Source organism: Vanellus vanellus (genome assembly GCF_965231255.1).
Source record: "Vanellus vanellus genome assembly, chromosome: 22".
In the NCBI taxonomy this organism is placed as follows: Eukaryota; Metazoa; Chordata; class Aves; order Charadriiformes; family Charadriidae; genus Vanellus; species Vanellus vanellus.
The window spans coordinates 2,123,586-2,150,749 of NC_138927.1; the positions used below are offsets into that span (position 1 = coordinate 2,123,586).

General features: G+C 55.3%; 2 protein-coding genes across 2 annotated transcripts in view; both read left to right on the forward strand.

The window, feature by feature from the left end:
- Positions 1 to 211: 211 nt before the first annotated feature.
- On the forward strand, positions 212 to 11,226 carry SNRNP40 (small nuclear ribonucleoprotein U5 subunit 40; the record flags this gene model as incomplete). Its single annotated transcript, XM_082494192.1, has 10 exons — positions 212 to 436; positions 803 to 932; positions 1,518 to 1,611; positions 2,225 to 2,390; positions 2,886 to 3,008; positions 4,008 to 4,128; positions 4,884 to 4,966; positions 5,397 to 5,458; positions 8,739 to 8,842; positions 10,618 to 11,226. 10 exons carry the CDS (start codon positions 212 to 214, stop codon positions 10,665 to 10,667), a joined length of 1,158 nt encoding a protein of 385 aa, XP_082350318.1. The 3' UTR covers positions 10,668 to 11,226.
- Positions 11,227 to 20,978: 9,752 nt separating this feature from the next.
- NKAIN1 (sodium/potassium transporting ATPase interacting 1) overlaps positions 20,979 to 27,164 on the forward strand; it is a gene marked incomplete at both ends in the record, with an annotated part of 32,745 nt that continues 26,559 nt past the window's right edge. The window contains one exon of the mRNA XM_082494034.1: positions 20,979 to 21,032. Coding sequence (XP_082350160.1) covers positions 20,979 to 21,032 — 54 coding nt within the window. The remainder of the gene's footprint in view (positions 21,033 to 27,164) is intronic.

Below are 27,164 nucleotides of genomic sequence, written 5' to 3' on the forward strand. Positions count from 1 at the left end.
CCCTCCCACCGGCGCCATCAGCCAATCCGTGCGGGGAATGCCCTCCGGCACCCGGCGCCCGCCTTCCGTCACCTGTGCGCCGGAAGTAGGGACGGGAAGGGCGGGCCATCCGGCCGCGCTCCGCCAGTCGGCGCGGCAGGAAGCGGCGCGGCTGGCCAATGGGGGAGCGGGAGGGCGGGGCGGAGCTGGCGGGCGCGCGCGGCCGGCGGCGATGATCGAGCAGCACAAGCGGAAGGTCCCGGGCGGCGGCCCCGGCCCCGGCCCCGCTCCCGCTCCCGCTCCCGGCCCCGCTCCAGCTCCCGCCCCAGGGGCTGCCCCCAGCCCCGACCTTCCGCTCGTCCCCGCGGCGGCTAAGCGGCCCCGCCATGAGCTGCCGGGGACACCGGGCGGCGGCGGCGGCGGCGGGCAGCCCCCCCCCGGGGCCTTGCTGCAGGCGGTACGGCGAGTGGGGGGAAGGTCCATGAGGGGATGGCAGGGGGAGGAAGGCCCGGGAGGGGGTGAGGGGAAAAGGCCCATGAGGGGATGGCGGAGTTTGGGGTGGGGGAAAGGCCCGTGAGAGCATGGTGAGGGGAAGAAGCCCCGCGGGGGAGAGAGTGGTGAAGGGCAAAGGCCCGTGAGGGGATGGTGAGGTTTGGGGCGGGGGGGGGAGAAAACCCGTGAGGGGATTAGCGGGGAGAAGCAGCCCCGGGGGTGTGAAAGGGTGAGAGGAAAAGGTCTGTAAGATGGGGCAGGGGGTGCTGGCTGTACCCCTTGTTACTCTCCACGTCATCCCTTCACCCAGCTCACCCGTTGCCTCCCACAGGGCCCACCGCGCTGCTCCTCCTTGCAGGCCCCCATCATGCTGCTCTCCGGGCATGAAGGAGAGGTGTACTGCTGCAAGTTCCACCCCAACGGCAACACCCTCGCCTCCGCTGGCTTTGACAGGCTCATCTGTGAGTACCAGGATCCACTAGCCCAGCCAGCACTAAGCGGGGTTGGGGCTCATATGATTTCAGGCCGTTGTGTGGTGATGGGGTTTTATCACAGCCCACAGCTTGCTGGATCCTGAGCAGGAAGTGGTTCACAGGGAAGGGAGGAAGAAACTTCCAGCTCCTCTGGCAGGTCACTGTGCTTCTGGTCCTCAGCTGGGACCAGTAACATACCTTGCTGGTTACAGCCCTGTGTTCACAGGTGCCTCACACAGGTTACCATCGGTCTGTGTTGGACTGCAGCAGTCTGCAGAAATGCAATTTTTAATGCTTTGGTTTGCTGAGGTAAAGATTAGTATTTTTCTTTACAAATTCAGCTTGATCTAAAAGCATAAATCAGCTCAAAACAGCTGTCTGTCCTTCCGTGGCACGCATAATGCTTCTTTAATGTTACACGTCATCCTGGACTGGAGACAATAGCGGTGATGCTACATAGTTCATTTTGTTGTATTCCCAGATCATTGCTTCATCCACAGCAGGGACGTGTCTCCATGTTTCCTGTAGTGTTTCCATCTTTCCTGGACTTACATCTTCCTTTCTTTCCCCCAGTGCTGTGGAATGTCTATGGGGACTGCGATAACTATGCCACCCTGAAGGGACACAGCGGGGCGGTTATGGAGCTTCACTATAACACAGATGGCAGGTAAGTGGCATGCAGATGGCTTTCAGCCTCAGGCCCAGCTCTTTCTGAAGGAAGGTGCTTTCTGCTGGCTGGAGTCCCTCAGAGCACCTTGGTGCCCTGCTCAGTCCACGTACAGCGAATGCTTGTAGCGTGGCTTTCTCAGATAAGGAGTGGTGCCTGCTTGAGATTGAGAAAATGGGTCTGTAGTCACCCATGAGCCCCCCGTGCCCTTGATTTCAATCTTGAGGAACAGAGGAAAGTTAATGTTAGTCATCTGGGAGACACTGGAGAGAGAAAGAAAGCAAATGAGATATTTGTTAATTTAAAAAGCCATTCTGCTATTGCATCTGAGCTGTTGCCACTGAGCTTTCCTTCCTCTGTTCATCCCAGATAGTGTTTGAGGCAGAAAACTGATTTATGTGTATTTAGAAATGGGTGTTAATGGGAGTGCCTCCATTGTAGCTGCCTCACTGTCAATCAGCCTTCTCTGAAACGCCACCATGGGGGAAATTCTTCTCCATGGCATATTCCCACTGAATATTTTCAGCTTTGATCACAGAACTTGAGAGTAGAAAAGGTGGGAGGGGAGAAATGTTTCTAAAACAGAGAACCTGACGGCGATTCTTCTCCGCAGCATGCTCTTCTCGGCATCCACAGACAAAACCGTGGCAGTGTGGGATAGTGAGACTGGAGAGAGAGTGAAGAGACTGAAAGGCCATACCTCGTTTGTTAACTCCTGTTACCCAGCGAGGCGAGGACCCCAGCTTGTCTGTACAGGCAGCGATGATGGGACAGTGAAGGTCAGTATATTGTGTAAGGAGACAGTCTGGAATGAAAGTAAGATAGGATTTTTGAAAGAATTTTGGGGGTCTTCCCATTTAAGTGGGCTAAATTCAGCCTTTCATTATTCTTATAATATCATTATCTAATAACTTTGATTTCAGAAAAAAAAAATAAGTAAAACTTGACTGCTCCTGTTTTTCTCTAATTTTCTGGTGGGAGATGAAGAAGATTCACATGTTCAGTTGTACTTTTCCTACTGAATTGCATTAGCAATGCATGAGAAAGGCAAGCAGTTAATGAAATCTCGCATTCCAGCCCCTTCTTCCGTCCCCTGCACTCCTGTGCTCCAACCACGCCAGAATTTTGTTATGTTTTTGATAGAGATCTCCTGAGCTCTAAATAAGGGGATTTCAGGAGAGTGTCCTGAGTCTCTGCCAAGCGTGTGTGCAATTTCCTGTAATTTTATCATTAAATATCTCCATGCAACTTTTACAACTGCCATGTCTTTTTAGCTGTGGGATATCAGGAAAAAAGCTGCCGTCCAGACGTTTCAGAACACGTACCAGGTCTTGGCTGTAACTTTCAATGACACCAGTGATCAGATCATATCTGGAGGCATCGACAACGATATTAAGGTAGGATGCCTGTGTCCCCATGTGCCTTTCCGACTGCGCACACCTTTTCCATCCCGTCACATCTTGCGTTGGTCAAGGACAAATGTGGAAGCCTGTTGGTTAATTTTACAGTCACAAGAACCACACGGACCCACTGTGCCCGACCTCACTGTTGATATAGGGCCAATAAACTCTGAGGGAGTTGCTCCAGGGCTGTTTGCCATGTGACAGCCTGGGCAGCCCTGGCATTCCTGGCCAGGCGTCCCAGCACTGCTGTCACCCGCTGGAGCCGATGCGGTATGCTGGCTCTCCTGGCAGCCTGTGCCTGTCGCGGAGGCTCTAGAGCCATATATGAGGTAAACTAAAGAAAATGTGGTGACGCATCCACGCTCTCTGCCCTCTGCTCCAGTTTGCAACTTACTTTGTCACCTGCTAGTGTGGAAAGTTCTTATTTGAGAGCGAGCTCAATGTTTCATTCAGCTGGTAACTCAGATTCTCCTGATAGCTGTACGGTTCAGTCTGTCTTGCTGTCCTTTCAGCCTCGGGCTCCAGCATTACCTAGGCGTGGGGAGCATGTGCTTATCAGAGAGGCATCGCGAAGTGTAGCACTGACATGAGATCTGTTCTGACTGCCCCTTGAAAGACTGCCCCTCTTTGGGAAAGAACAGCGTGAAATTTTGGACGTTGGACAACTGCTGCTCTGTGCCATCAGTCAGTGGAATTTGGGAGCTGGGGGAGCTATAGACAGGTAGAGAGGGATTCCTGCATGCGTGAGGCTGCTGACATTTAGCTCCTTGGTTGGACACGTTTGGTAAGAAGTCTTCTAAGGGGCAAATTCCATTTTTCCTACAACGCAGATAAAATTCTAGCCTCGTGTTTTAGCCATTCAGACCCCACCAACTGAAATTGAAAGCTGATGTCATCAGCTGACTGATCACTACCAGTGTGAAACATTTCGGAAACAGCAGTTCCAACAGTCTTGGCTGTCTTTTTGTTAAACTGTAATGTTGTGTCTGAAAGGTGTGGGACCTTCGCCAGAACAAGCTCACTTACACGATGAGAGGACACGCGGACTCGGTGACAGGCCTCAGTCTCAGTTCGGAAGGCTCCTACCTGCTCTCCAACGCAATGGACAACACAGGTGCGTCCTACCTGATGTGAGAGCACAGCTGTCAGGCGCTGCTCTCTTACGCTAGCTTGGCATGGCGTTTAGGAAGGAACAGCTTGAATTGTTCGACGTAGAAAAACAAGAGCCACACGTGGGGATAGGCTGAAGGGACTTTGGCTCCAGAGATAAAGCTTGAATTCTTGTTATGCCCGTGACAATCATGTCCTTTGCAGGGAGGGAGCAGCTGCATCAGAAGGGTTTGTCACGTCTCCCGAAGGGCAGTGAGGACACAAGCTATGGCACACGTTATTTGCGCAGACAGTTGAACGCAGTCTCGGTCTGGCTCTTGTCAGGGCGGTTTGGCTGTTTCCCTGCAGCAGGGAATGACAGCACGGTTTCCAAACTGCCTGTCTCCTGTGTGGGGGTGCTCAGCGAAGCTGATCTGATTAGAAGCGTGATCAGGGAGTACGTTAGAATGAAGCAAATGTTCATGTAAGGAGATGGTAGCTCATTTGTGTAATCGTTTTGGATTTTTCCCCTCCTGTTGGCAGTGGTCTTGGTGTAATTATAAATTTCTGCATTTGACCTTTCATATCAAAGCTTTCTGTGGGGGAAAGCTGCTGGTTTCCTTTTGCTTCTGAGGAAAGCTAAGTATAAAGAGAAGAAGGAGCATGACCAGGTCTTTGCTCATTAGCAGCATGTCTTAGGAAAAGAAACGTTTCCAGAAGCTGACCTTGCCCCCATGCCTCTGCCATCTTCAGCTAATTACTGTGAGCTCTTTGTTGCAGTTCGCATCTGGGATGTGCGACCGTTTGCCCCTAAAGAGAGATGTGTAAAGATTTTCCAGGGGAATGTCCATAATTTTGAAAAGGTAAGCATACTGCAGACCAAAACATGATTGTTGGTAAAATGCTGCAGCTATTAACTTTTCTGTAAATTGTTTTTTAAGTTCAAGTTTAAACCAGAAAGGCTTTAATAAGAATTCAAAGAAAGATTAATGCACAAAGTGGGATTCCAATTAAAGCTGCAGTAACAAGATTTCTTTGCGTGGTTCAGCTATAATTAGCTGTAAATTAAGTGTTTTCTACATTTACTATCTACTTTGTGTAAAATAACAAGGCACTGGATGTTTCCAGCAATAAAATAAAATCTGTAATTACCACCTCAACTTCTGAAGGGAGATCATTAAAGTGATGCTCATGATATTTAAAGTCTCAGGGTGATTTTAATTCAAGTAGAAGGGGAAAACTAAATCTTTCTTTGGAAATAGATCTGTGCGTGTTTTTTTTTATTTGTTTTAGAATCTTCTGAGGTGCTCTTGGTCCCCGGATGGGAGTAAAATCGCAGGGGGATCGGCTGACAGGTGAGTTACCACTGTGTTTCTCCGTTTCCATCAATCCCAGACAGTTTTGCAAGCCCTCCTGAAATGATTTGCATCATGTCTAAAATTAATATGAAGACTCAGAATTGTACATAGAGGTGCGAAGACCCGAAAAAAACCTTTCATCTCTGCCGTGATTACAGTAGTGATGGCTTTATATTGCCTTTGTGTCAGTGGAGGAGAACCGTAGAGTTGTAAAGTCTTCTTATTATTGTCAAAAGCTGACTAGAGGTCTGCATTACTGCTTATGTTCAACCACTGGATCCAAGGGTAGGACCAGCAGATGACAGGAACATTGGTTGTCGGTGGACTAGGTCCCTGCAGCCATATTGGCAGATGTTTGTGAGAGTCTTTGAGAAGCAGAGAGTCTGGCAAAGTGTGTGTAGTGAGGGGTTATACTGATAATGACCACAAATACCAGTTGAATTGCTGCGTGGTGGATTGCAGGAGGCACCAGTAGCGTTCCAATGGTTATTCTTGAGCCTTAATGAGTAAGAAGAAATAAAGATCTGACTAAATTAGCGTGTATTGGACTTTTAAATAAGATATTCTGTAAACTAAGGCAATTGAGGAGTAAAATGGGTAGAGGGAAGAAGCCAGCAGAGGGTCCGTGCCAGACCCTGAAGGTCACCATGAAGGATACCAACCTCCGCTGGAGCAAATCCAGACGCACTCTTAGTGACATCGAGACAGGAATTCCTGCAGGCCGGAGTCCAAGGCATGGAGCAGTAGTAATCAGCAAATTAATGAGTTTCTGATAGAGGATAGGGAGAACTTTAGCTCTCGCTGTCCAGATATAGTGGGGCCAGCTGTCACAGCAAGTGGCTGAGACGTGACTCTCCTTTCCAGTCCTGCTGGGCAGTAGCGGCGGTGCATGTGGTGGAGGAATGCGGCGTGTTAGCCTGCCGAGCTGTGGCTGATCCGTTCAGTGGCGAAGTGTGGCTGGAAGTCTTAGGCCATTAGGTTGGTTCTGCAGATGCTGATGTAGCTCTGTGGTCTGACAGCAACTTTGTTGTGACATTCATGGGGCAGAGCATGCAGCCAGACCCCGGGGCAGGTTAGATGAGGCCACTCAAATCTTTCTGCTGTCTCTGAGCTTTTAATGTTGTTTTTTTTTTTTTGAGGAGTATCTGCTGGGAAAGCAAAGAAAGATTAAACAAGTGTTTCATTTGTCTGCATACAAAATAATTCCTCAATGATTACTGTCTTCTTCTGCATACATGGAGTGTGTGTGTATGTTGGAGGGACAATTACCTGAATATTTTTGTTTGCTGTTGAGCCCTTCAGGTTATAGTAAAATCAACTACTTAAAGTGCTTGCTTGCTTTGCAATACCAAATTAAAAACAACAACAGAGTGCTTTGAGAAAGCATTCGATACAGTTCTTGCCTGCTAGATAAAACGGTTGTGCTTAAAGAAGTGCTGCTTTATGTAACATTCATGACTGAAGTTGCAGGTTTGCATTTTTCCCTTTTACATGTTTCAAGAAAATAAGTCAAAGAATAGCACCAGCCTGAAAAGGAATGCTCCTAACGAAGCAGGTCTGCCCTGTGTTGGTATCCAGTGTCCTCTCTACCTAGCCAGCAAGTGTTTTAAATTATTCAGTGCTTTTGAGGGGGGAGGAAGAAGCTCAGTTCTATTTCAACTAAAAGACAGGCTAATTGTATAAGCAAATCTTGTTCTTCATCCGGTCTGCAAAGCCCTGACAAATGGAAAGGGACAGGTGAAACTGAGGAACTCATTGTTGGTAGTGTTGCGTAAGCTTGAAACGGTTCGGCTTTGGTATTCAGAGCTTGGGCTGCGTGTGGGGCTGAGGAAAGGGCTGTTGACGCCCAGTATGTTTGAATTTGTGCGGGCGAGACACAGGGATGCACAGTGGCATTCACAGCAACTGTCCTTTGGTGAAGTGCAATGCAGTAGATTGATTTTACACGTTTTACAGGCTGACCCCGTGCTCTCGCCCTCTGCAGTCCACCGTAAATAGCCATAGTGATGCCTCTGGGGCATGTGGGCAGCAGAGCTGCCCTTCACGCCAAACCCAGCCAATTGCTGCCCTGCCGCTTCCCTTTTCTGCCCCGGCAGATTTCATTTTAGCTGCCAGCCACCTCCCTAAAGAGTAAAACGAGAAGGCAGAGCGAGTGTAATCCGGAACTGGTAACTATCCTTAGCCACCAATTGTTTTTGCAGATCTGTGAACCTTGGAACAAATGCCGTTTCGTGTGGCGAGGCCGTTGTGTTTGGAAGGGAGGGATGCAGCATCGCCTTGCCTGGGTTTTAGGATGTTGCTCAGGGCTCTTCTTGTTTTGATGTACTAAAAAAATCCCCCTCACTCCTACGGGTGCTCACCATAACCGGCATCAAAGCATCGCTCTGCTTCCCGGAGGAGCTCGTGTGCAGCCACCCCACCAGGCAGGCAGCAATCGACACCCGTGGGGGACAAGCAGTGATCTCCGGTACAGTGTGATTTATAGCAAGGCACCGTTTCCCCCACTCTCTGAGAGCATTTATAAGAGTAATCCGAAAGCTGATACATGCCTGGTGCCAGCAGTTTCCTTCTGACCCCTCGCCTTAAGGATCCCGGTGGCTTCTGCACTGCCCTTCAGCCAAAGTGCGGTGCTCAGGCAGGACCCAGCAGCGGTGGCAGCCCACGGCAAGGCCTGCAGGAGGTTAATCAAAGGGCTCGGCGCAATCTGATCAGCCCCCTAATAAATGATGGGAAGTGCATTATGACTTTAATGGCACAGCAGGAAGAAATCCATATATAAAGCTGTTGGCTGTGGAGGATTACACTGTAGCAGGGGCTGGGCGAGCACGTGGGCTCCTCCTCACTGCTTGCCAGCCAGCCCAAACCGAGGGTGATCGCTGGGCTTGCAGACAAGGATTTGCGAGGGTGAGAACCCTCCTCCCCACTCCCAACGCTAATTTTCTTCCTTAACCCACTGTGTTGCTGCTGTATTGAGGGTGTCTATGGCCTCACGGTTTCAAATCCATCTCTGTGCCACGAGAGGTGAAATGGGGCTGCTGTGCTGTGACGGCGGTGAGGCTTTTGATACCAAATTGTTAGCTCCTGCGTGCTCAGCCCTCTGCTCTTCTGGATTGGGCAGTGCAGCATTTTACTCCTGAGAAGCTCCTCGTTTATCCTCAATAAGACCTCCGTCTGTTTCAGCCCGCGTGGTGAACCGCTGCAGGAATAAGCTGTTGGGGGGGGGGGGGCAGCTGCTTTCCTTTCTCAAATGCCTGCACTCATAATGACTCTCTTGTAGGTTTGTCTATGTGTGGGACACCACATCCAGGAGGATTTTGTACAAGCTGCCAGGCCACGCCGGGTCGGTGAACGAACTTGCTTTCCATCCGGAGGAACCCATTAGTAAGTCCTCCCCACCTCAAGTTAGCTGGAAAAATAGTTTCAGGGCTGGCTGAACTGCTGATCCTCTGGAAAGCAGCCCCGAAATTGCCCGTGACCCAGTTCCCCGAGTATCAGAGACAAATGTAGGGGTAGCAGGCTCCTGCCTGCTCCTCTCTTGCAGACAGGAGTTGGGCTGGGTGTGCCCTGGGGGTCCCGTGCTGAGCACAGGGGCTCTACTTCTGTGTCCTGCCCAGGCGGAGACAGCCCACGTGTCCTGCCCAGGTGGACCTGTATAGCAGTGGGGCTGCTGGTGGTTGGGGCTGCTGGTCACCTGTGGGTGGCCGTGAGCCGTGGTTTGGCCACTGCTGCCTAGGGCTTGTCCAGACTTGTCAAGGGCAGTGCAAAAAGGTTTCGAGCCAGGGGTAGAACCATACATTTGGTGCTTATGTGAGGACAGTGACAACCTGGGAGCTTATCTCCAGCCTGGGATCTCTTCCCTTACCCCAAAGCTGTAGGAAGCGAAGGCGGCTCTTTGCACAGTGAGTTTTGTCCCCATTCTAGAGGCGTCCAGCACATGGCACCACGTATCACTGCTGGGTGAGGCAATGCTCACGGTGGCTTTTTCAAAACCGTTTTAACCACTGTGTACTAGCTGAGACCAGATTTCATATCAGTTTCTTGGTGTAGCGTGCGGCCCAGGCGGGACCGCAGGGTGCTCTTTGTTTCTATGGAAACACTTGCACCATCGGCCGGGTCACCGCATTGCTCCAGCCAAAAATTGACAAGAGTCAACCCCAAAGCGAAGCCAAGAGCTTGGTTGTGCCGAGGGTGACAGTGTCTGCAGCAGGGCGGTGAGTTATGGGTTTGTTCCTTGGTTATTCATTGCCCTGTCTTCAGATCGGAGCCTATGCTGGAAGAGCAGAGCAATCTCTCCTCTCCGGTTTGCAGCAGATCGTTTGCAATTGTGTTCTGCTGAGGTCCTTTTTGTGAATCAATCACTCAGCTTGAAATAAAAATTAAAAACCTATCCAGGCATTGCATGCGAGTTATGCAATTGATTTAACATCTGGGAACGTTAATCTTGTAAATCGCTGCACCCGCTCCACAATACTCATCTGCACGGGAGGGTGCGTGAGGAGCCAACATGCGGCAAGATGACAGACACCAGTCTGCAAGTTCATTTAGAAATCCCCCAAATCTCTCCTGGACTCAAATGAAACCCTTGTCAGTGTCAAGAGCAGTGCTTCTGGGTCATTCTTTTGACGCTTGTGTCTTGAATCCCCTGAAGAGCCTTTTCTGAGTTAAGATGGTTCAGTGGCTCATTGTAGTTGGGTACCAGAAGCATTTTGCCTCTTCTGATAAAATAATAAGGGTCCCGGCGAGGCTTTCCTGGCCTGCCTGTGCCCTCTAGCGGCACGCAGTCCCGACGGCAGTGCCCGGTTCGCATTTTGAATGCTCCTTGCAATGGAAATAACGCTTCAGGATGCTCGAGAGCCTTAACAGCGTGTTTATACGCCTCTCTTTACCATTTTAATGCTTAGACATTACAGGCAGTGTGCGGTTATGCCTGCCTTGGGACAGGGGAATGGCAGCCACGACGCGCAGCATGTGATTAGGTGTCAGAGTGGTAAATTCCGTGAAGTGTTTTTGGGGGAGCAAATGAAATTTGCCTTTCTAGATCACTTCCAGTAAGCGAAATGAGTAGTTCAATTCAAATGATGTGTCATTAGTGGAGGTCTCAGACTGTTGTGGTTAATTTTCATATTCCTCCCTTCCGCCCCATCTCTCTCCCGCAGTACTCTCCGCATCCAGCGACAAAAGACTGTATATGGGGGAGATCCAGTGAAGCTGACGAGGAGATGGTGGGATTCGTGCCCTTGCAATCCTCGGTTTACAGAAGTCATACTGACTTTCTTCTCACCGGTGCCAGCCCCCCTCGTGCTTGTGGCAGTAGGAAAACGTTGAAGCAGCTTGATGAGACAAGCCTCCCTCTCGCAGGCTGCGCTGTCTGCGTGGTCTTGCTGAACAGCTTTTTTCCTTTCCCTCCCTTCGTTGGGGAGGAAGGAAAATTTGGAATTGGAAAGATTTTAATTTTGGCTGTCCCACCGACTATTAAACCCTTACCCAGATCACTTGAAATTGGTAAAATTTGTTTAAATTCCACATGTGGATTGTATATTCCCTGTTGAGTTTCTCTTGTTGTTTTTTTTATACGGTCAAAACTGAAATAGATAGCTTTTTACAAGAACTGTGTGGATGGGATTTATTGTTCTGGTTTACTTTTCTATTGTACAATGCTAAATCAAGGCCTTCACTCGTATATAACCCGGGGAAACCATAGACGTTCACTTCAGAAGAGCAGCTTTATTTTTTATTCATGGCAATAAAAATGACCACACTTGAAATAATTATTGGGCTACTGCTGAAGCCTATTTTCATGTTTTGAGTAAAATCCAGCCTCCTGCTATAAATAAATGTAAAGGGAGTGAGTTTTCTATGCCAGGCACCGTGTATTCAGTGCTCAGCAGTGGCGGAACCGCGCTGGCTGCGTGTCCCCTCTCCCTAAGCAGGAGGGTGGTGGGAGATGGCGGCAGGTCCTCGAGCAGGTTAGATCTGTACCTCGTAGACCCGTGGCCGCCGGCTGGGACAGCGCAAGGGTGCCGGCATGCATCCTGCCTCAGCTTCAGGGGGGGATTTATGGGGGTGCTTCTGCCAGATCTTGCCTTACAGCCCTGGGCTGACTCTGCCTGCTGTGTTCCAGCCCCAGAGTTTAGGCCAGAAGGGAATGATCTGCCCTGATTTTTTTTTTTGCCAAGGCTGAAACCAGCCTCGAGCCCTTGACTCGGGGCTGAGCCTCGGCTGGTCTTTGTGAGAACACGCAAGGGAGGTTCCCCATGTCATGGGTCGTTGTCTGATGTTAATTAACTTGCTGTGAAGAGTACCTACTGCATTTCTCTTCTGAGAACTGTCTCAGTTATTAGACTTTTCATCCTTTTTTCCCCTCGTTTGCTGCCTTGGCTCAGGTTGGACCGGGTGTTTCTCGCCTCTCGCTGCTTTTCTGCCCCGTACCAAAGGAGGCTGCCTGCGGGCTGCAGTTCAGCTGGGACGATGGAGTTTGGACACGCGATGCTCCCACCCCAGCAGTACCGTGCCGTAGGATTGTCCTGCGCGGTCGTGGCCAATGTTTGACCAGGAGGGATCTGCTGCAGCCGCCAGGTATTTGAGAGCTGGGAAATCAGCACAGCTTGTGCAGTGAAAAGGGAATTAGCGTAGGGTCCCCTCGAGAACGTGTCTTGCCCTGCTTTTCTGCTGTGGGCAGAAGAAAAAAGCTGGAGGATGGCACGCTCAGGGCCAAAACAAACCCATCGGCTTTTAAGGAGGCAGGGGAACGTGGCTGTGTTCCCCAGGAGGCATGGTGATGTCTCCTGGGTGTGGGGTTTGTGGCACTGTCCCCAGCCCCCTTCACCTGGGATGGTTCCTGTCCCAGCGACGTGTCCTTCTGTCAGCAGATGGCTGCAGGCTGCCTGTGTCCCTCGGGGACACGGGACCTCTCTCACCACGGTGTTTCTCCTGAAGCCGTTGGGGCTGGAGCAGAGCTGGTCTCTGCTCCTGGTTCCTACATCATCACAAAGGGACTTCGGGAGCAGACAGGTGTGGGCTGGAGAGCACGGGAAACCATTGACCCCAGTTGTGTCTCCTTCACTGACCCTCTTCATCCACGGGTTGATGGATTCCAGCATGAGGTGTGAATGCTCAAACTCAGCAGAGCTCCAGGATCAAATCCAGGGAAGATCAGTTTCACCAGAGCAGGTCTGGTCCCAATCACCGCTGCCAACATCCACCTCCCATCATTCCCCAACTCCCAGTGGGAATGGCAGGCCAGAGCCCACAGGAATGGCTGCCGCAGCCCCGGGACTCTCTGGTCATCCCTGTCACTGCTCTCGATGTCCCTCTGTCCCTGCGGGGGGGGAACCATGCACGGCTGGAGCCAGGCGTCGGGCAGCTGATGGTGCAGACATAGGAAGACCCATCGCCAGATCGTGGTGAACGAATGTATCCGAACACAAACAAATCACCCTTCGGCTGAAGAGGTGGGCGGAGAGAGCTGGAAGCAGGGGGAAGATTTATTTTTAACTCTGCAGAGTATTAAATAACATGCCCTGAAACGCATGTAGATGAGAGCTGGGACTCCAGCCGGGAATGCCGCGATTCGGGATGGACCTCCCCAGAGCCACCAACACAGAAGCCCTATGCCTGAGGACCGACGCCGTGCCTGTGCCCCCTCACCGAGGGCTGGAGGGCAAGGAGGGTGCCGGCACATGGATTTAGTTCTTAATTAGACACTGTTATAATCCTCAAGGGTTTATGGTTTTATTTGAGTATGTGCCCAAGTGTCAGAGGGAGGAGAGACTCTTGGGGCTGAGCCAGTGGTGCCAGGATAACCCTGCAGTTTTCTGAAAGTTGCTTCTTTAAAAGAATTTAAAAGGGCTTTCTTTTTCCCAATTCCTGACCCAGGAATGGGCAGGGAAGCCAGGGACGGGCATCGCTCTCCCCCTTCGCTGGGTCCTGGAGGCTTTTGTTGGGCAGCGGTTGTTGCACCCGGGGGTCCCGCAGAGCCTGGGGGTGTCACACAGGATGCTCAGCAGCCGGCAGCTCCCAGCGTTGGGCACGTCGGACCCACTTGGGCCAGCGGGTGCCACCCCCTCTGCCCCCAGGCTCTCCTCCAGCACGTCAGCATGGGTGGCTGTGGAGCCGTGACCCAGATCTGGGAAATGATCCGGATTAACGCTAAATCCCCTGGCCCCGAGGGAGTAGCTGGGGCAGGGCAAGCCCGCCGGCGGCGCAGGAGGCTGGTTTGCTGCGAGGGCATGTCCCCGCTGCATGCACCGCTGCCACCCGAGCACCGGCAAACTCGCTGCAGCAGTGAGCGCCCAGCCCAGAGTCCCAGGCAGGTCCTTGTACCCAGCCCAGCCCTGCGAGAGAAATCCCCGTTCCCCAGTGCTGGGGAACTTGTGGATCAAATAAGCATCTGACGCCAACAGAGGGTGAGGAGGGCGACTTGGGTGGTCATGGGTCTGAGTAACCGCTGCCAATTACTGTCCGCAATTAGGGCCGGATCGATGCCCGCCCGCCTGCATTGGTGACCGATCGGACTGTGTGCCGATGTCGCAGCCCCTGAGGAGAGCCCAAAATCTGATTTAGGAGAAGCACCTACCTGCTTCTAACGGGGTACGTGTTTGGTGGATCATAACTATGGCCCCGTCGGGACAAAATGTAGATTTAATTTAATTTCCTACGAGGGGTTACTCAGAGCCGAGCAGTTTAACACTCGGCAGGGTCCAAGCCGGGCAGTGGTGAGCACAGCCAGCCCCGTGCGCCTTCCCCCCAGCCTGGTGGTGCCCTGCGCTCCCTGCTGAGCCAGGGGGTGACCTGCTGGGAGAGCCGGGCACCCACTGTGGGGCTGGCACCCACCATGGGGGGGTGTCACCCACCACGGGGCTGGCTGGCGCAGAACCAGGGCAAATCCGTGCTGGGCAAAGGTAGTACTGCGCCCTGCGTGTGCATACGGGCACGCACGTGCATATGTGTGCACGCACATGCATGTACACGTGTGTGTATGCATGCGTGCTTACACGTGCACACAGCTGCGTGCACACAAGTGCAAACATGCACACGCACACGTGTGTACACACGCACAATCACAGCTGTATGCACCCGCATATATGCACCCACATGTACCCACAGACACTGCCAGGGCCGGCGCTGCCACCGGACCCGCACTGGGCAGCATCTGGGGAGATTTGGGGCCGGGCAGCCCCGGGGGCCGGTTTCCCCTCAGTTCCCGGTTCCCCCTGGGCGAGCATGGGCCCCTCTTGGCTCTGATCCCGCAGCGGAGCCGTGCCAGCTCCGGGGCATCGCAGCAGCAAACCGTTAAAGGCATAATCCGAGCGCAGAGAAAATTGTTTTCTTAAACAGGTTTATTCCTCCAAGGGAGGTATCTGCTTGAGAGATTTCCACTATAAATTAAATCTGTCCCAGGATGCAGATAAACGGCCTCTGTGCGATACAGCTGCCCCGGTGGGGGGGCTCCCTGCGGCTTCCCGGTCTTTTGGTGGTGACCGTGGGGGGGCTGGCAGTGCCCCCCTGATGTGGCCCAGCATGGCTGTTGTTATCCCGGTCCCCATCCCACTCCTTGACCCATGAGCAACGGCGGTATCGGCTGCTATCCCAACCAGAGACAGATGCGGTACCCAGAGCAACCCAGCACGGTGCTGTGGGGCGCATCCTGCACTGGGTGCTGGTGACCCCCATGCTGGGCACAACTGGGATATCACTGGGAGGTCCCGGCTCAGCCGCCCTGGCCCCGCCATCCCCTCTAATTACCTCCCCGGCCTTCCTCCAGCGCTTTTCCCACCTTTCCCCACCGCTGCTCGGAGGCTTCTAATGAATTTTGATAGTTACAATAAGCGAGTGATAATTTCTAAAAGAATGGAAAACAATTATTTGCTCTGTTGGGGGATTAGATGATATTTAGTCTCTATTTAATGGAAAACTAATTAAATTACATGAGCAAGTGAATAGAAATTTTTTGTTAATTATGAATTTTGCGAGCTACAAAGGCTAAATGATGATGGATTCTGTAATCTGCCGCGCTTTTCGCTAGACGCCGAGATAAGATGACAACTGAGGAAGAATGGTGTGAATGCATTTTAATTTCTATATCGATTCAATAACAGCCGGCTGAACAGCGATCCATTAAGGGTGATCTGCAGGAGCTGACATTGATTGGCAGGCCGATGGCTAATTATGTTAAAACGGGGGAAAGGTTGGTTAAATAGATGTGTGTTTATCGCTGGAGGTGGTTGGGGAAGTTGCTTTGGTTCGGTTTGCTCCATCGGGGCCCTTCCCTTGGTCCCTGTGGGGCTGAGTGGGTGGAGGATGCCCTGCGTGGGGTGACACGAGGTGTCCCTCGGGGCTCCGAGTCAGTGGGGTTCGAGGCTGCTCCCAGGTGAAGCGAGGGGGGGTTGGTTCAGGGTCAAGGGCAGCAGCAGACCTGCTGGGTCCCAGCGTGAGCCTGATGCGCAGATTTGGGCTCCTCATCACAGAGACCACCCCTCATCCCAGGGATGGAGCATCCTTGACCCCAGGACTGGGGCACCCATGACCTCAGTGCCAGAGCACCCCTGGACCCAGGGTTAGGGCATCCCTGACCCCAGGGCTGGAGCATCCCTAGACCCAGGGCCGGAGCATCCCTGACCCCAGGGTTAGGGCATCCCTGGGCAGAGCATCCCTGAACCCAGGGCTGGAACATCCCTGAACCCAAGGTTAGGGCATCCCTGGGAAGAACATCCCTGGGAAGAACATCCCTGGGAAGAACATCCCTGAACCCAGGGCTGGAGCATCCCTGAACCCAGGGCTGGAGCATCCCTAGACCCAAGGTTAAGGCATCCCTGGGAAGAACATCCCTGACCACAGGGCTGGAGCATCCCTAGACCCAAGGCCAGAGCATCCCTGACCCCAGGATTAGGGCATCCCTGGGCAGACCATCCCTGACCCCAGGGCTGGAACATCCCTAGACCCAGGGATAGAACACCCCTGACCGCAGGGTTAGGGCATCCCTGGGCAGAGCATCCCTGACCCCAGGATGGGGATGTCCCTCTCCCCAGGCTGCTCCGGCCCAGCACAGCCCAGAGGAGCCATGTCCATCCCCATCGCCTACTCCAGCCCAGCTGCCCCATGGTGAGGTGCTGGGCTGCACCTCGTCACCTTCTCCCTCCCCCTTAAAGGGCTGCTCTGCCACTCTTGCTGCTTGTTAATTAGGTGCTCATTAACATGAATCCTAGAGACCTTCAGCCCTTGAGCAGCAAAGGTGTGCGTATCATTCAGCCAAAATCCAGCTACCCATCAGCCTCTGGAGGGATTTAGCCTGAGTCAAGCGCAAACCCCATCCCCATTAAGGGGAATTACCTGACGGGCTTAATTACGCGACCTGTGCCGATGATTTGCATGTATTTACCCCACACTGATTTACATAATGCATCAGAATAAATATCTTTTCCCCGTCACCATAACCCAGATAGATGGGGCCCCTTCAAAGATTTCTTTGCCAATAAACACGCCAAAAATCATCATTTTGTCTTGTCCTGACAACTCGGTGTCATTAATTACCGCCTGAGTGGGTGAAGGATGCTCGTGACCCCCCTTGGCTTTGTCTCCGCAGCAGCTCCCGCGGGCTGGCGCACCCCCGCCGGCCTCTCCCGGGACATTCCCGCACTGAGATTCAGTGCTTCGGTATAAATTTGCCCCCAAAATTCACCCTCTGAACCATCACCAAGCCCGGGCAACAATTTCAAGCCCCAAAGAAGGGAAAAAAAACCAAAACCAAACCAATTCCAAGAGCCCAGGAGGAAAAGAAGGGGGGGGGTGGGGGGGGGGGGAATCCCAACCCCAATGCCAGAGCTCAGGGTTGCAAAGCTGTGATGTCCCTCAGGTGTTTTCTCTTAACCTAAAACCTCCTTTTTTTCCTGGTTTTGCCTTGTTTTAAGGCAGCAAACAGCATTCCCAACCCAGCTTGCCCCGCAGCAGCTTTGCTGGCTGCGTCAGGAGTGTTATTGATGCTCATCCTGGGAAAAGTATATTTTATATTTTGGTTCTGTTTGGAAATATTGAATAATTCTGGTGCTGGATACAAGTGCCCGCAGTCCTGGTGGCCCTGCAGGTACCCGGCACTGCTCAGCGCATCCCTGCCTGTGGCTGAAGAAGGGAAGCAGGAATTGCCAAAGGTGTGATTTCTTTCTGCTCCAGAATTTTTTTTTTTTTTTGGAGGGGGGGAAAAAGGAAAAAAAAAAAAAACAAAACCAAACTGCAATCCCTGTGTTGGTTTTCTTGAGAAAAAAAATAGACATTTTGGGGTAAAAATATGAGTTTAGTGGAAAAAAAAAAAAAACCAACCCAAAAAACAATTTCATGCATTCTGTTTATAGCCCTGGCAGAGAGAGCTCTCTCTGGCATAAAGATCTATGTGATTTTTTTTTTCACTTAAAACACTGCTTTTTGGCGGAAGGAGATGATTTCGTGTACCCGGGGAAGCGATCCCTTCTGGCTGCTCCTGCGCTGGGGATGGAGCGCTCGGCCGGGCGGGATTCGGTGCTGCTGCCTGTCCTGGGGGGCTGCCAGAGCCCCTGGGTGAGCAGAGAGGTCACCTACCGCTGTGCAAAAGCCGTGCGTGAGGACGTCCCCGTGGCTGGTGACCTCCGCTGTGGCTGTGGGGGACACCTCCTGTCACCCCCCCAGTGGGATGCGGGGTGGCAGCAAAGCAGAGGCTCAGCCCTGGGGGGAGATGGTTCCTCTCCCATCTCCATCCCAAAGGGGCGGGATGGGGGCTGAAACCGTGTCCAGGCTCCTGGAGGGCAGGGATGCGGGATTTGGGATGAGGCTGCAGCATCGCCATCACGATGGGTGTCGGGGAAACTGAGGCCCCACGGTGACAGCTCTGAGTGCACATCAAAGGATGTACCTTCGCAGCCCCCTCCCATCCCCATGAATAAATAACGTGCCCATAGTTTAATTTCCTCTTAATATTTCCTCCGTCATTTTGGTCATCTGGGCTTTTTTTTCTGGGAAAATAAAAGCCAAGGGGTTGTGGGGTCCGGAGGGTGGTGGGTGACGAGCGGAACAAAAGACAAAATGTTGGGCTCCTTTCCCACCTGCTCGCAAATGAAGTTATCTCCTCGCCTTCTAAGGAAGCGCTTTGACATGCTATATTGACCTTTTTTTAATCTAAAATTGATTCCTCGTGAAACTCCACCTGGTCGAGAGCCAGGCAGGATCTCGGCGCCATTGTATCCGTTTTCATGATTTTCCATCGGCGTGTTTTGCCTTTCTCTGGTGTTTTTTGGAGCTGATGGGGGAGGGTTGAGCCGAGCGGATTTGCCCGGCCATTGCCAACTAGATGCTATGGGGCAGTTGGATCCTCCTCTTTGTTTGACCCGTGGAACCAGTCCCTCTGCTCCAGGTTTCTGCTGTGCTTAAATCCAAGAGGAGCCCACAAGCTCAGTGCTGGAGATGGGGCTGGTGTCCCCCCCCTTATGCACCCAGGTAACCCCCAGGAGCCTGGGACACCCGGGATGAAAGTGATGGGACTTCTCTCAGGCTCTTGGCAAGGACCTGGAGATGATGGAGCCGGGAGCACCGGGGGTGATGGAGTCAAGACCACAGTGGGGATGTCACAGGGGAGGCAGGTCCGTGGGTGGGATCCCTGGCAGCCTCCATGGCGAGGCACGGGGCTGATGGGGACTGCAGCTCACCGTGCACCCCCTGAAACAGCCCGAGACAGCCTGGAATAAATGCAGAGGTTCCCACATTTCAAGCACCCACTGGCTCAGTCTGGGTACAACCACCTCTCCCAGGGCCCCCAGTAAGAGCATCGCTTGGTGAACCCACTGTATTTACGCAGCATGGTTTTTGCGTTCATGGAAGCCAAGTGTTTGCTGCAAAGCCCCGTCCTTCACCTGTGTGTGGGCCTCTCAAAATGCTCCTGGGAGCCCAGAAGAGCTTGGGAGGGAGAGAAATTCCCACCACGGAGGACGAAGGAAGAGCTCCAGTTGTGGTGGGTGCTGTAGACTGGTCCCAGCAGCGCACAGGGACGTGTGATCCCTTCCAAGCTTGGACGGGCCGGGTTAGACCATGGCCAGTCCGACGCTTGCACACAAATGCATCTGTAAAGGTTGCAGCCCTCGGATCCCGTGCAGAGCTGCTCTAACGCGTAAGAGTGCGCCGGGATGATTTAGGAGACGCTTCCGTATAAAAATCAGGGCTGAGGATTAAGAAATCATGGAAGTGAAAAGCAGCGAACTGTTCCCAAGTCCTTCTGCTGGGTGGCATTTCAGAAGGAGGTTTGTAAAGCAGCGGAGAAGCAGCATCCCGGTTATTCCTTGGCAGATGTGCGCTCGCCGATCCCCCTGAAGGTGTGCTGTGAAAAAAAGAACAAAGGCGAGCCGGGTGGGTGGCGGGTTGGGGCTGTACCCTTGCCAGCTCTGCCTGCACCCACCTCCTTGCCCAGACCCGCTGGATCCCAGCCTGGGGGAGCCCTCCGGGAGCGCAGAGCCGAAGGCGGGTGACTGGGTGCTGTCTCGCCTCCGGCCAGCGGAGCTCTGCAGGGGGGGATCCCGGGGACTTTCCTCCCGGGGTTTGGCCATCTGTCCTCCCTGCAAGCTCAGCTGCTGCCCTGGCAGGGCCACCCCAGGGATATCCCCCCCACACACACAAACAAAGAGGAGGTGGCTGCGGGGTCCCTGTGCCGCGGCTCCACGCACCACCCAAGGGCCGCAGGGCCGGGGGAAAGGGAAGGGCAGCAGCTCACCAACCCTTTACATTTGCAAATCGTTGGGGTTTAACCCAACCCCAACCTGGCTCCGGAGCAGGGGGGGGGAAGGGGGAGGAGGGAATAATCTGCGATTAAAAAAGCAAATACTGCTAACAACGAAAGGCGGGAGCGACCGGCAGCCGCGCCTGCAGCGCCGGGGCCGCGCTGCCCAGCGCCCCCGGAAGCCGCTAAGGGCTCAGCGCGGCGCGGCGTGCCCGGCCTCCCCTCCGCCCCGCCCGGCCGCGCCGCCCGCCGGGGCCCCGTCGGGAGCGCGTCTCGCCTTGTTCCGGCGGCCGCGGCCCGCCCTGCCCGGCGCGCCCCCGACCCCACCCGCCGCCGCCTCCCCGCCCGCCCCCGGGGCTGTGCGGGAGAGACAATAGAGGGGCCGGGCGGGTTCCGCGCAAACCTGCGCGCCCCGGGGATGGATGGCGAGGTGTGCGCGGCCCCGGGGTCCCTGCACCGGGGGATGGGGCTGTAACGGGCTCGGGGGGGTGGGGTGGGTTTGGGGAGGAGTAGGGGGGGGGGGGGGGTGGAAGGCGGAGAAGGGGGGCGATGCCCCTTTCTGAGCCCAGCCCGCCTCTGTGCTAACCTGGCAGGATGCGGGAGCCGGCAGGGCTGCTGTGAAGAAAGTAGCGGGGCTGGCCGGAGGCTGGAGAGCGGGACATGGTGGCGGTGCCCCCCTGATGGTCCCCGGGTGGCGGCTCTGCTGGAGAAGGGGAGGCTGGTGAGGAGCTGGAGGACGGCGACGCGAGGCCACGGTGGGGGAAAATCCGAGGCTCCGGCTGGGAAACCATGGGGAGATGCAATGGGAGATGTACGCTGGTCGGATTCTGCTGCCTGCAGCTGGTAAGGCGAAGGGCCGTCTGCGCTCATCAGCATGCCGGGTTGTGCTTTGTGCGAAATGTTGGCTGTCACCGCTCCCCACTCCGTCTCGGCGGTGACCTTGCTGCGGGACCAGCTTGGGGATGCTTCACTGCCACCCCACCACCTTCCCCCCCCACACCACCAAAAAAAAAAAAAAAAAAATAATAATCAAGGAGGAATGAAATGCCACCCTCATCCTCCGCCTCAGCCCGGCACTGGCTGGAGTTGGGGCTGGGGAGATGGATGCCAAGCGGTTCCCAGTGCTGTCAGCGCCCGGGGATGCGTCTCCAGCAGGTGTGAGCTTTGTTCCCAACTGCAATCGCATCCCTCCCACTTCGCTCCCGCCGGCGGTTTCCCATCCCGGTGACTCCGAGGGTGTTTCTTGGGGTGCCGGTCCCCCGAGTTGGGGCAAGAGGGAAACTTGGAGCCACTGCCAGCACTTTGGAAACTCTCCCGCTTTCAAGCGGGACCAGTCTGCCCGCGGCCGGGGGGACGCCGGGATGTTGGAGCAGAGAGAAGGGAGAGGTTTAATTTTAATAGGATTGTTGGTCTTCGTAATAACTAGGTGCCGTGCTTGCTGTGCCCGTGAATCAATCTTCATCAGGCTGCTGAGAGAGGGGCAGGCGAAGGGAGCGTGTGGGGTATTTGGGGGGTGGAGGGGGTGTTCTGCTGAAACCAGTGCCAATGAGGTCACGATTAATTATCCCGACTGGGTAGTTAGTTAACGGAAAATCAGCATCCCACAATTTGCCCCCGCGGCTGTGCCGGTGCTCATGGCAGCGAGGAAAATGAGGCGGGGGGGGGGGGGTGTGCCAAAACGCGTGGCGGTCAGCCCGTGGTGTCCCCTGGGGATCGGGGCGGGGGGGGGGTGGGGGGTGATGAGGTGGCTGGAGGCAGCAATGGGAACGGGCTCCGGATCCGCTCTGGAGATGATGGTGGCGTCCTGCTGACGGGCACTTTCTTCCCAGCGTTGCTCTTGTTCGTTCTCCATCCTTCGGAAGGCAGCGAGCGGGGAGGGGTCTCCACCTTTGGACAGAGGGGGGGGACCCGACTTCCCCGGGGGGGGACGGGACGTGGGAAGCTTTGAAGCCCGTCCTCGACCCCAGGGAGCAGAGCCACGGTGGGCTCATCCCGGGGCTGAAGTGCCGCCGTTCCCAGCGGGAATGGCCTTTCGTGTCCTCAGCTGTCCCCCCAGTTCGGTCTGTAAAATCTTGCTCTGCGCTTCGCTCGCCTTCCTCCTTATTCGGGATGAATCCGACGGGGGTTTTTCGGGTGTGCAGGAGTTTCCTGGCTTTCGGTCACTTTTGTTTTACCATACAGCTCCCAGACAGGTTTGTTGCTGTTTAATTCCCTGAGATCTCCCAGATCAGAGAGATTTTCAATATCTGTTTATTTTGGGGGAAGAACTGAATCGGGGTGAGCTCCCGGGCTGGGAGAGCAGCTCCTGCTCACACCCAGACAAACTTTGTGCGGCGGGTTGGGGTCAGGCTTTCCTCTCCACCCTTCACCCTCTGTGTCCTGGTGCTGCTGGTGTCCCCAAAGGCTTGGCTCCAAAATTTGTCCCTTACCGGTGGCCTTTCCAGCCCAGGCTCACCCCGTACCTCGGCACATCCCCTCCCAGCCTGCGGGATGCTCTCCCAAGCTCCTCCCCAGCTTGCATCCCACCGGCCGTGGGGAGATGCTCCCCCCAGCACCCCATCCCACAGCACTGCCACCCACCCACCCCATGGGGGAAAGGTGCTGCTGGGTGCCCTGCCCGGGGTGGGGGGGGCTGGGTGCCCACCCACAGCCCTGGGCTGAGCCAGTCCCGTGCTGGTGGAGGTGGTGGGTGCCACCAGGGTGTCCCCTGGGTGACCGAGGCCAATATTCATCCTCGAGGTGGCGTCACCGGGGTGGGCGGACCAGGTAGCGCCATGGTTTGGGAGGGGACGATGGGGAGCGGGGATGACACCAGACCCCAGTTCAGCTCCTCTTTGCTGCTTTGGCTGCTCTGTGCCACCCCCGACATGGGGTGAGCACCGCGGGGCTTGTGTCCCCTGACGCCTGTCCTGGGTCACCTGCACTGTGGGAGGGGACAGCCGTGCTCCCAGTGCCCCCAACAACTGGGGCTGGGGTTGAACTGGTGCGTGCTGGGGCTGCCTGGAAAGCCATGCCCCGTTGCTACGGGGTCAGCTTGTGCCCACAGCGGGGTGACCCAGCGAGCGCGCTGGCGTGCTGCACTTCCAGATCAGCAGCTAGCCCGTGCCTCAGTTTCCCCTAAACGGAGCAGCGTGGGTGAGTCTCAGCCCACCCCGGGGTGATGCCACCACCTCCGGCTGGTCCTCGCTGCCACGTCACCCGGGTGTCACCATGACCCCGTAGGTACCTTCTTACACCCCCGTTGGTTTCACCAATATTTGCAACCTGGTCCCCGGGGGATGTGCCCCCGGTCCCTCGTCACCCTGGACACCGGGGATGCTCGTGGTGGCGGAGGATGCTCCACGGCTGTAGGGTGCCGGGGTGCTGCTGGCACCCACGTGTAGGGTCCCCCACGCCGGGGTGGGAGAAGGCAACGCGCCCTGCCTGCTGCAGGCAGAGCCCTGCCCGCTCCACCCAGCGCAGCCCAGACCTCGGGGAAGCGGCTGCGCCTCAACCAGTTTGGGAAACTGGTTTTCAGGCCATGTCACGGCAGGGAGCCAGGGCAGCCTCTTCCGAGCATCCAAATATCCTACAAGCTGCTTCGCCGCCGCTCGGCCAGGCGGTGCTGCCAGCGCTGGCTGTCTCGGTTCCCAGGGGACAAGGAGCACCTGCCAGATTTTGCATCCGTTTGTGCTTTTCCTCTGGAAAAACCCCAGGAACCCACTTGCCGGACACCCAGTGGCCCTGCCCCGCCGCGAGAGGGGCTGCCGGGAGATATTTATGCTGATGAGGTGGGATGAAATCAAAGCTCTTGGGTTTTTGCTGGTCCTCCCCATCATCTGGGAGACTGAATAACTGGCTGGGGGAGCTCGCGGTGGTTTAGGAAACCTTTCTCTGGGATGCCCGTTGTTGTCGGGAGGATTTATCTTTTCTTTATGCGAAGATGAGAGCTGCTGAGGTGGTCGGATGGAGAATTAACCCGGAGGTGATACCGCCCTGCTCGCCACTGCCAGCACTGGCAAAGGGGTGAGAGAGCTGCAAACCATGACTCTTGTTAACTCTGAAGCCTAATGATGTCGGTTGGCAGATTGGGACAGTGGTTCTGCTGCGGGGGGAGCGTACCCAACCTGGGAGGCAGTGATACGGGATAGCGGGATGCAGACTGCTGGAAGCTGAGGTCTGGCTGGATCCGGCCAGCTGCTGTCCTGCACCCCTTGACCATCCCGCTCTGCACCCCTTGACCATCCTGCTCTGTACCCTGGGGCCGTGTTCGGGCGCTGGCGCAGGGCAGGCTTGCTCAAGCAGGCTCCTTCTCCATCCCAAAGCGGTGACCCTGTTGCCTTCCCCTGCCGTGTGGGGCTCCCCGGGGGGTGGGATGTGGCTCCAGCCCCCGGAGCTGGGTGGGGACAGGAGATGCTCAGCACTCCCACCTCTGCCCGGCAGAGCTCAGCATCGCTCCGAACCGGGGTTTCATTTCTTTCTTTGTTTCTCTCTTTCTCCTTTAATTGGCTGAAAAAGCAAAGCTCAGTTGGCACCCCCCGCCCTGCTGAGCCTGCCAGCGTGCGGTGCCACGCGATGCTGTGCCACGCGATGCTGTGCCGGCACTGGCATCCTTCCTCCCGGGGTCGGGGTGCAGGGAGAGGGGCCGCGGGTCCATCCCATCCTGCCTGCCCCAGCTGTGGGGTTCGCATGGGGCACTGAGAGCCTCTGGGATGTGACCCTCACCCCCCATCGCTGAGCCTGGAGAAGGAGCTAATGTGCTCGGCTTAATGACGGATGGGCGAAGGGAGAGGGTGGTCCCGTCCTCTGCATCCCTCAACCACCCACCAGCCCGGTGTGACATCCCCTTCCCCAGCGGGACCCCGCTGCACCCTCAGGAGCGTCATGGCCCTGCCGTCCCCTGCTGTCCCCATCACCCCTCCTGCCCTCAGTTTGCCCATTTTTGGCCACCAACCCCCCGGCTCCAGCACCGGTGAGAGTCAGTCGCCTCCAACATCTGCCGGCATCTTTTGTCCTCGCGCGGTTCCCATCGTGCCCCGATCCCCGGCGCGGGGACGGCACGAGGACAGCGGGGCCGGAGTTGCCCCTCGGCCGCCTTCCCACCGCCGGGGAAAGGGGGAAAAGGAGCCCGGGCTGAACTCTGGATGGGGGTTTTCAATTACACAATTAAATGCACAATTAGGTATAATTACCAGCGCTCAGAAGGCGCGACTGTTCATAATAGGCATGTAATCTACTGCAGTCACTGTTTATACTGCTCCACTCCGCTCCCTAATGATTATGGAAAGCTTTCACATTTGCATGGTTGCCATGGAAATGGGGGGCTGACGGCGGCATCAGGGATGGCGGAGCCCCTCGTTTCCCCGCACCCCGTCTCGTCTCGGCGGGATGGGACACCCTGGGCGCGGTGCTGCCTCCGCCACCCGGGAATGCCGCGGGGTGGTGGGCGCTGGCGCGGAGGGATGGGGATGCTCCGGGGATGGGCAGCGCCGAGGATCCAGTGGCAACCCCAGGGTGGGAACTGCGCGTGTTAAGTGGCATGAAAAACCCCGACCCACCTTGTCACCTCCTCGGGTGACCACCCCAAGAGCCGCAGGAGGGACCGCCCATGCGGGATGGCTGTGGAGAAGCATCCCGGTCCGGTCAGACCTCCGCGTGGCCGTGCATCTTCCGGTGCATCCGCATTTTTCACAGGCAGAGCTTTGCATGACAGGCCGCTATAAAGGTTTATTGGCACACGTTTGGGAAGGCAGAGTGTTACAGCTCGCAATTAAAACCGCGATTAAAGTGCAGTACGTCTAAATTTGCAAGGACCAGCTAATGTGCACCCAAGAGTATTAACGAGACCGGTTGAAGATCTCTCTAAATCATTCATGCCGGTTCGTAACAGAGCTGGGAGTGATGGGGACTGGAAAATAAATGTCTGGGAGAGCTGGGCTGTACAGAAAATAAAGAGGATGAGCCAGAAAGCATCCTGGCCCGACACCGAAGCTGCTAGAGCACGGGAAGGAAAGGTTGATGCGTGATGTGATCGGCAAAACCTAAAAGCCGGTGGCCTAATAGATGCGTGGGAAAATGAGTCTCGTCCAGCCAAACTTGATCCTGTCTCTTATCGAGCTTCCCAAGTTTGGCTGCTGACGGGGACTGAGCTGCCGCGATAGCGTTTAGATGCCGATAAGCAATTTGATTTAATCCCAGGTGGCTCTCTGTTAGGAAAAAAATTAGCGCTATAAAAAATCAATGATGCTCCTTTCAGTAATAGAAAGGAAGAAGGAATAAAATCATCGCCGGAGAAAACGGTCGGACCGATGGGACGGTGATGAGCATCGCCTGGCGCAGGGCGAGTCGGGCACGGACCTGTGGATCAATGAACATCTCGGCCGAGCTCCTCGTGGCTTTATGTGTTTATAGACCCTGAGCCCCGAGGGATGCTCTCCCCCAACCCGTAAGCACCGGTGGCTCCCACCGCATTTCCCCCCTGCGACGGAGCTGTCGGCTGCTCTCCCGGTGGTTTCTCTGGAGAGAGGGCACGGGGAGGACCTGGAGGGGCTGAATAACAGAGCGGGGAGAAGGATCGAGGGCTCAAAAGGTTCAAAACTCATCGCGGAGAAATTCAATTCCTGATGGGAAACCCTTTCCGGAACTCAGACCCGGGGCTGGGGACCCTTCGGGATGCTGCAGCCGTCGCTGGGTCCCGAGGCTTTATGGAGAGGGGAGAAAACCTCCAGGAGCACGGGGCAGGGATGAAAGACCCACAAAACCCTACCGCTCCCATCGACGCCGGCCGTACGTCTTAACAGCTCCTCCAGCGCCGGCCGGCGAGATGCAGGTTATTACGTATTGATCGCTGCGGCGTCTGGCCGAGGCGAGGCACAGGCGGGAGGGTGGCTTCAGACCCCCCACATCCCCCCCGCTCCAGGCGGTACCCCCATCCCTCATCCTCCCGGGATGCCCGGGGATGTCCTCGTCCCCATGGCAGCGTGGAGCCGCGGGGAC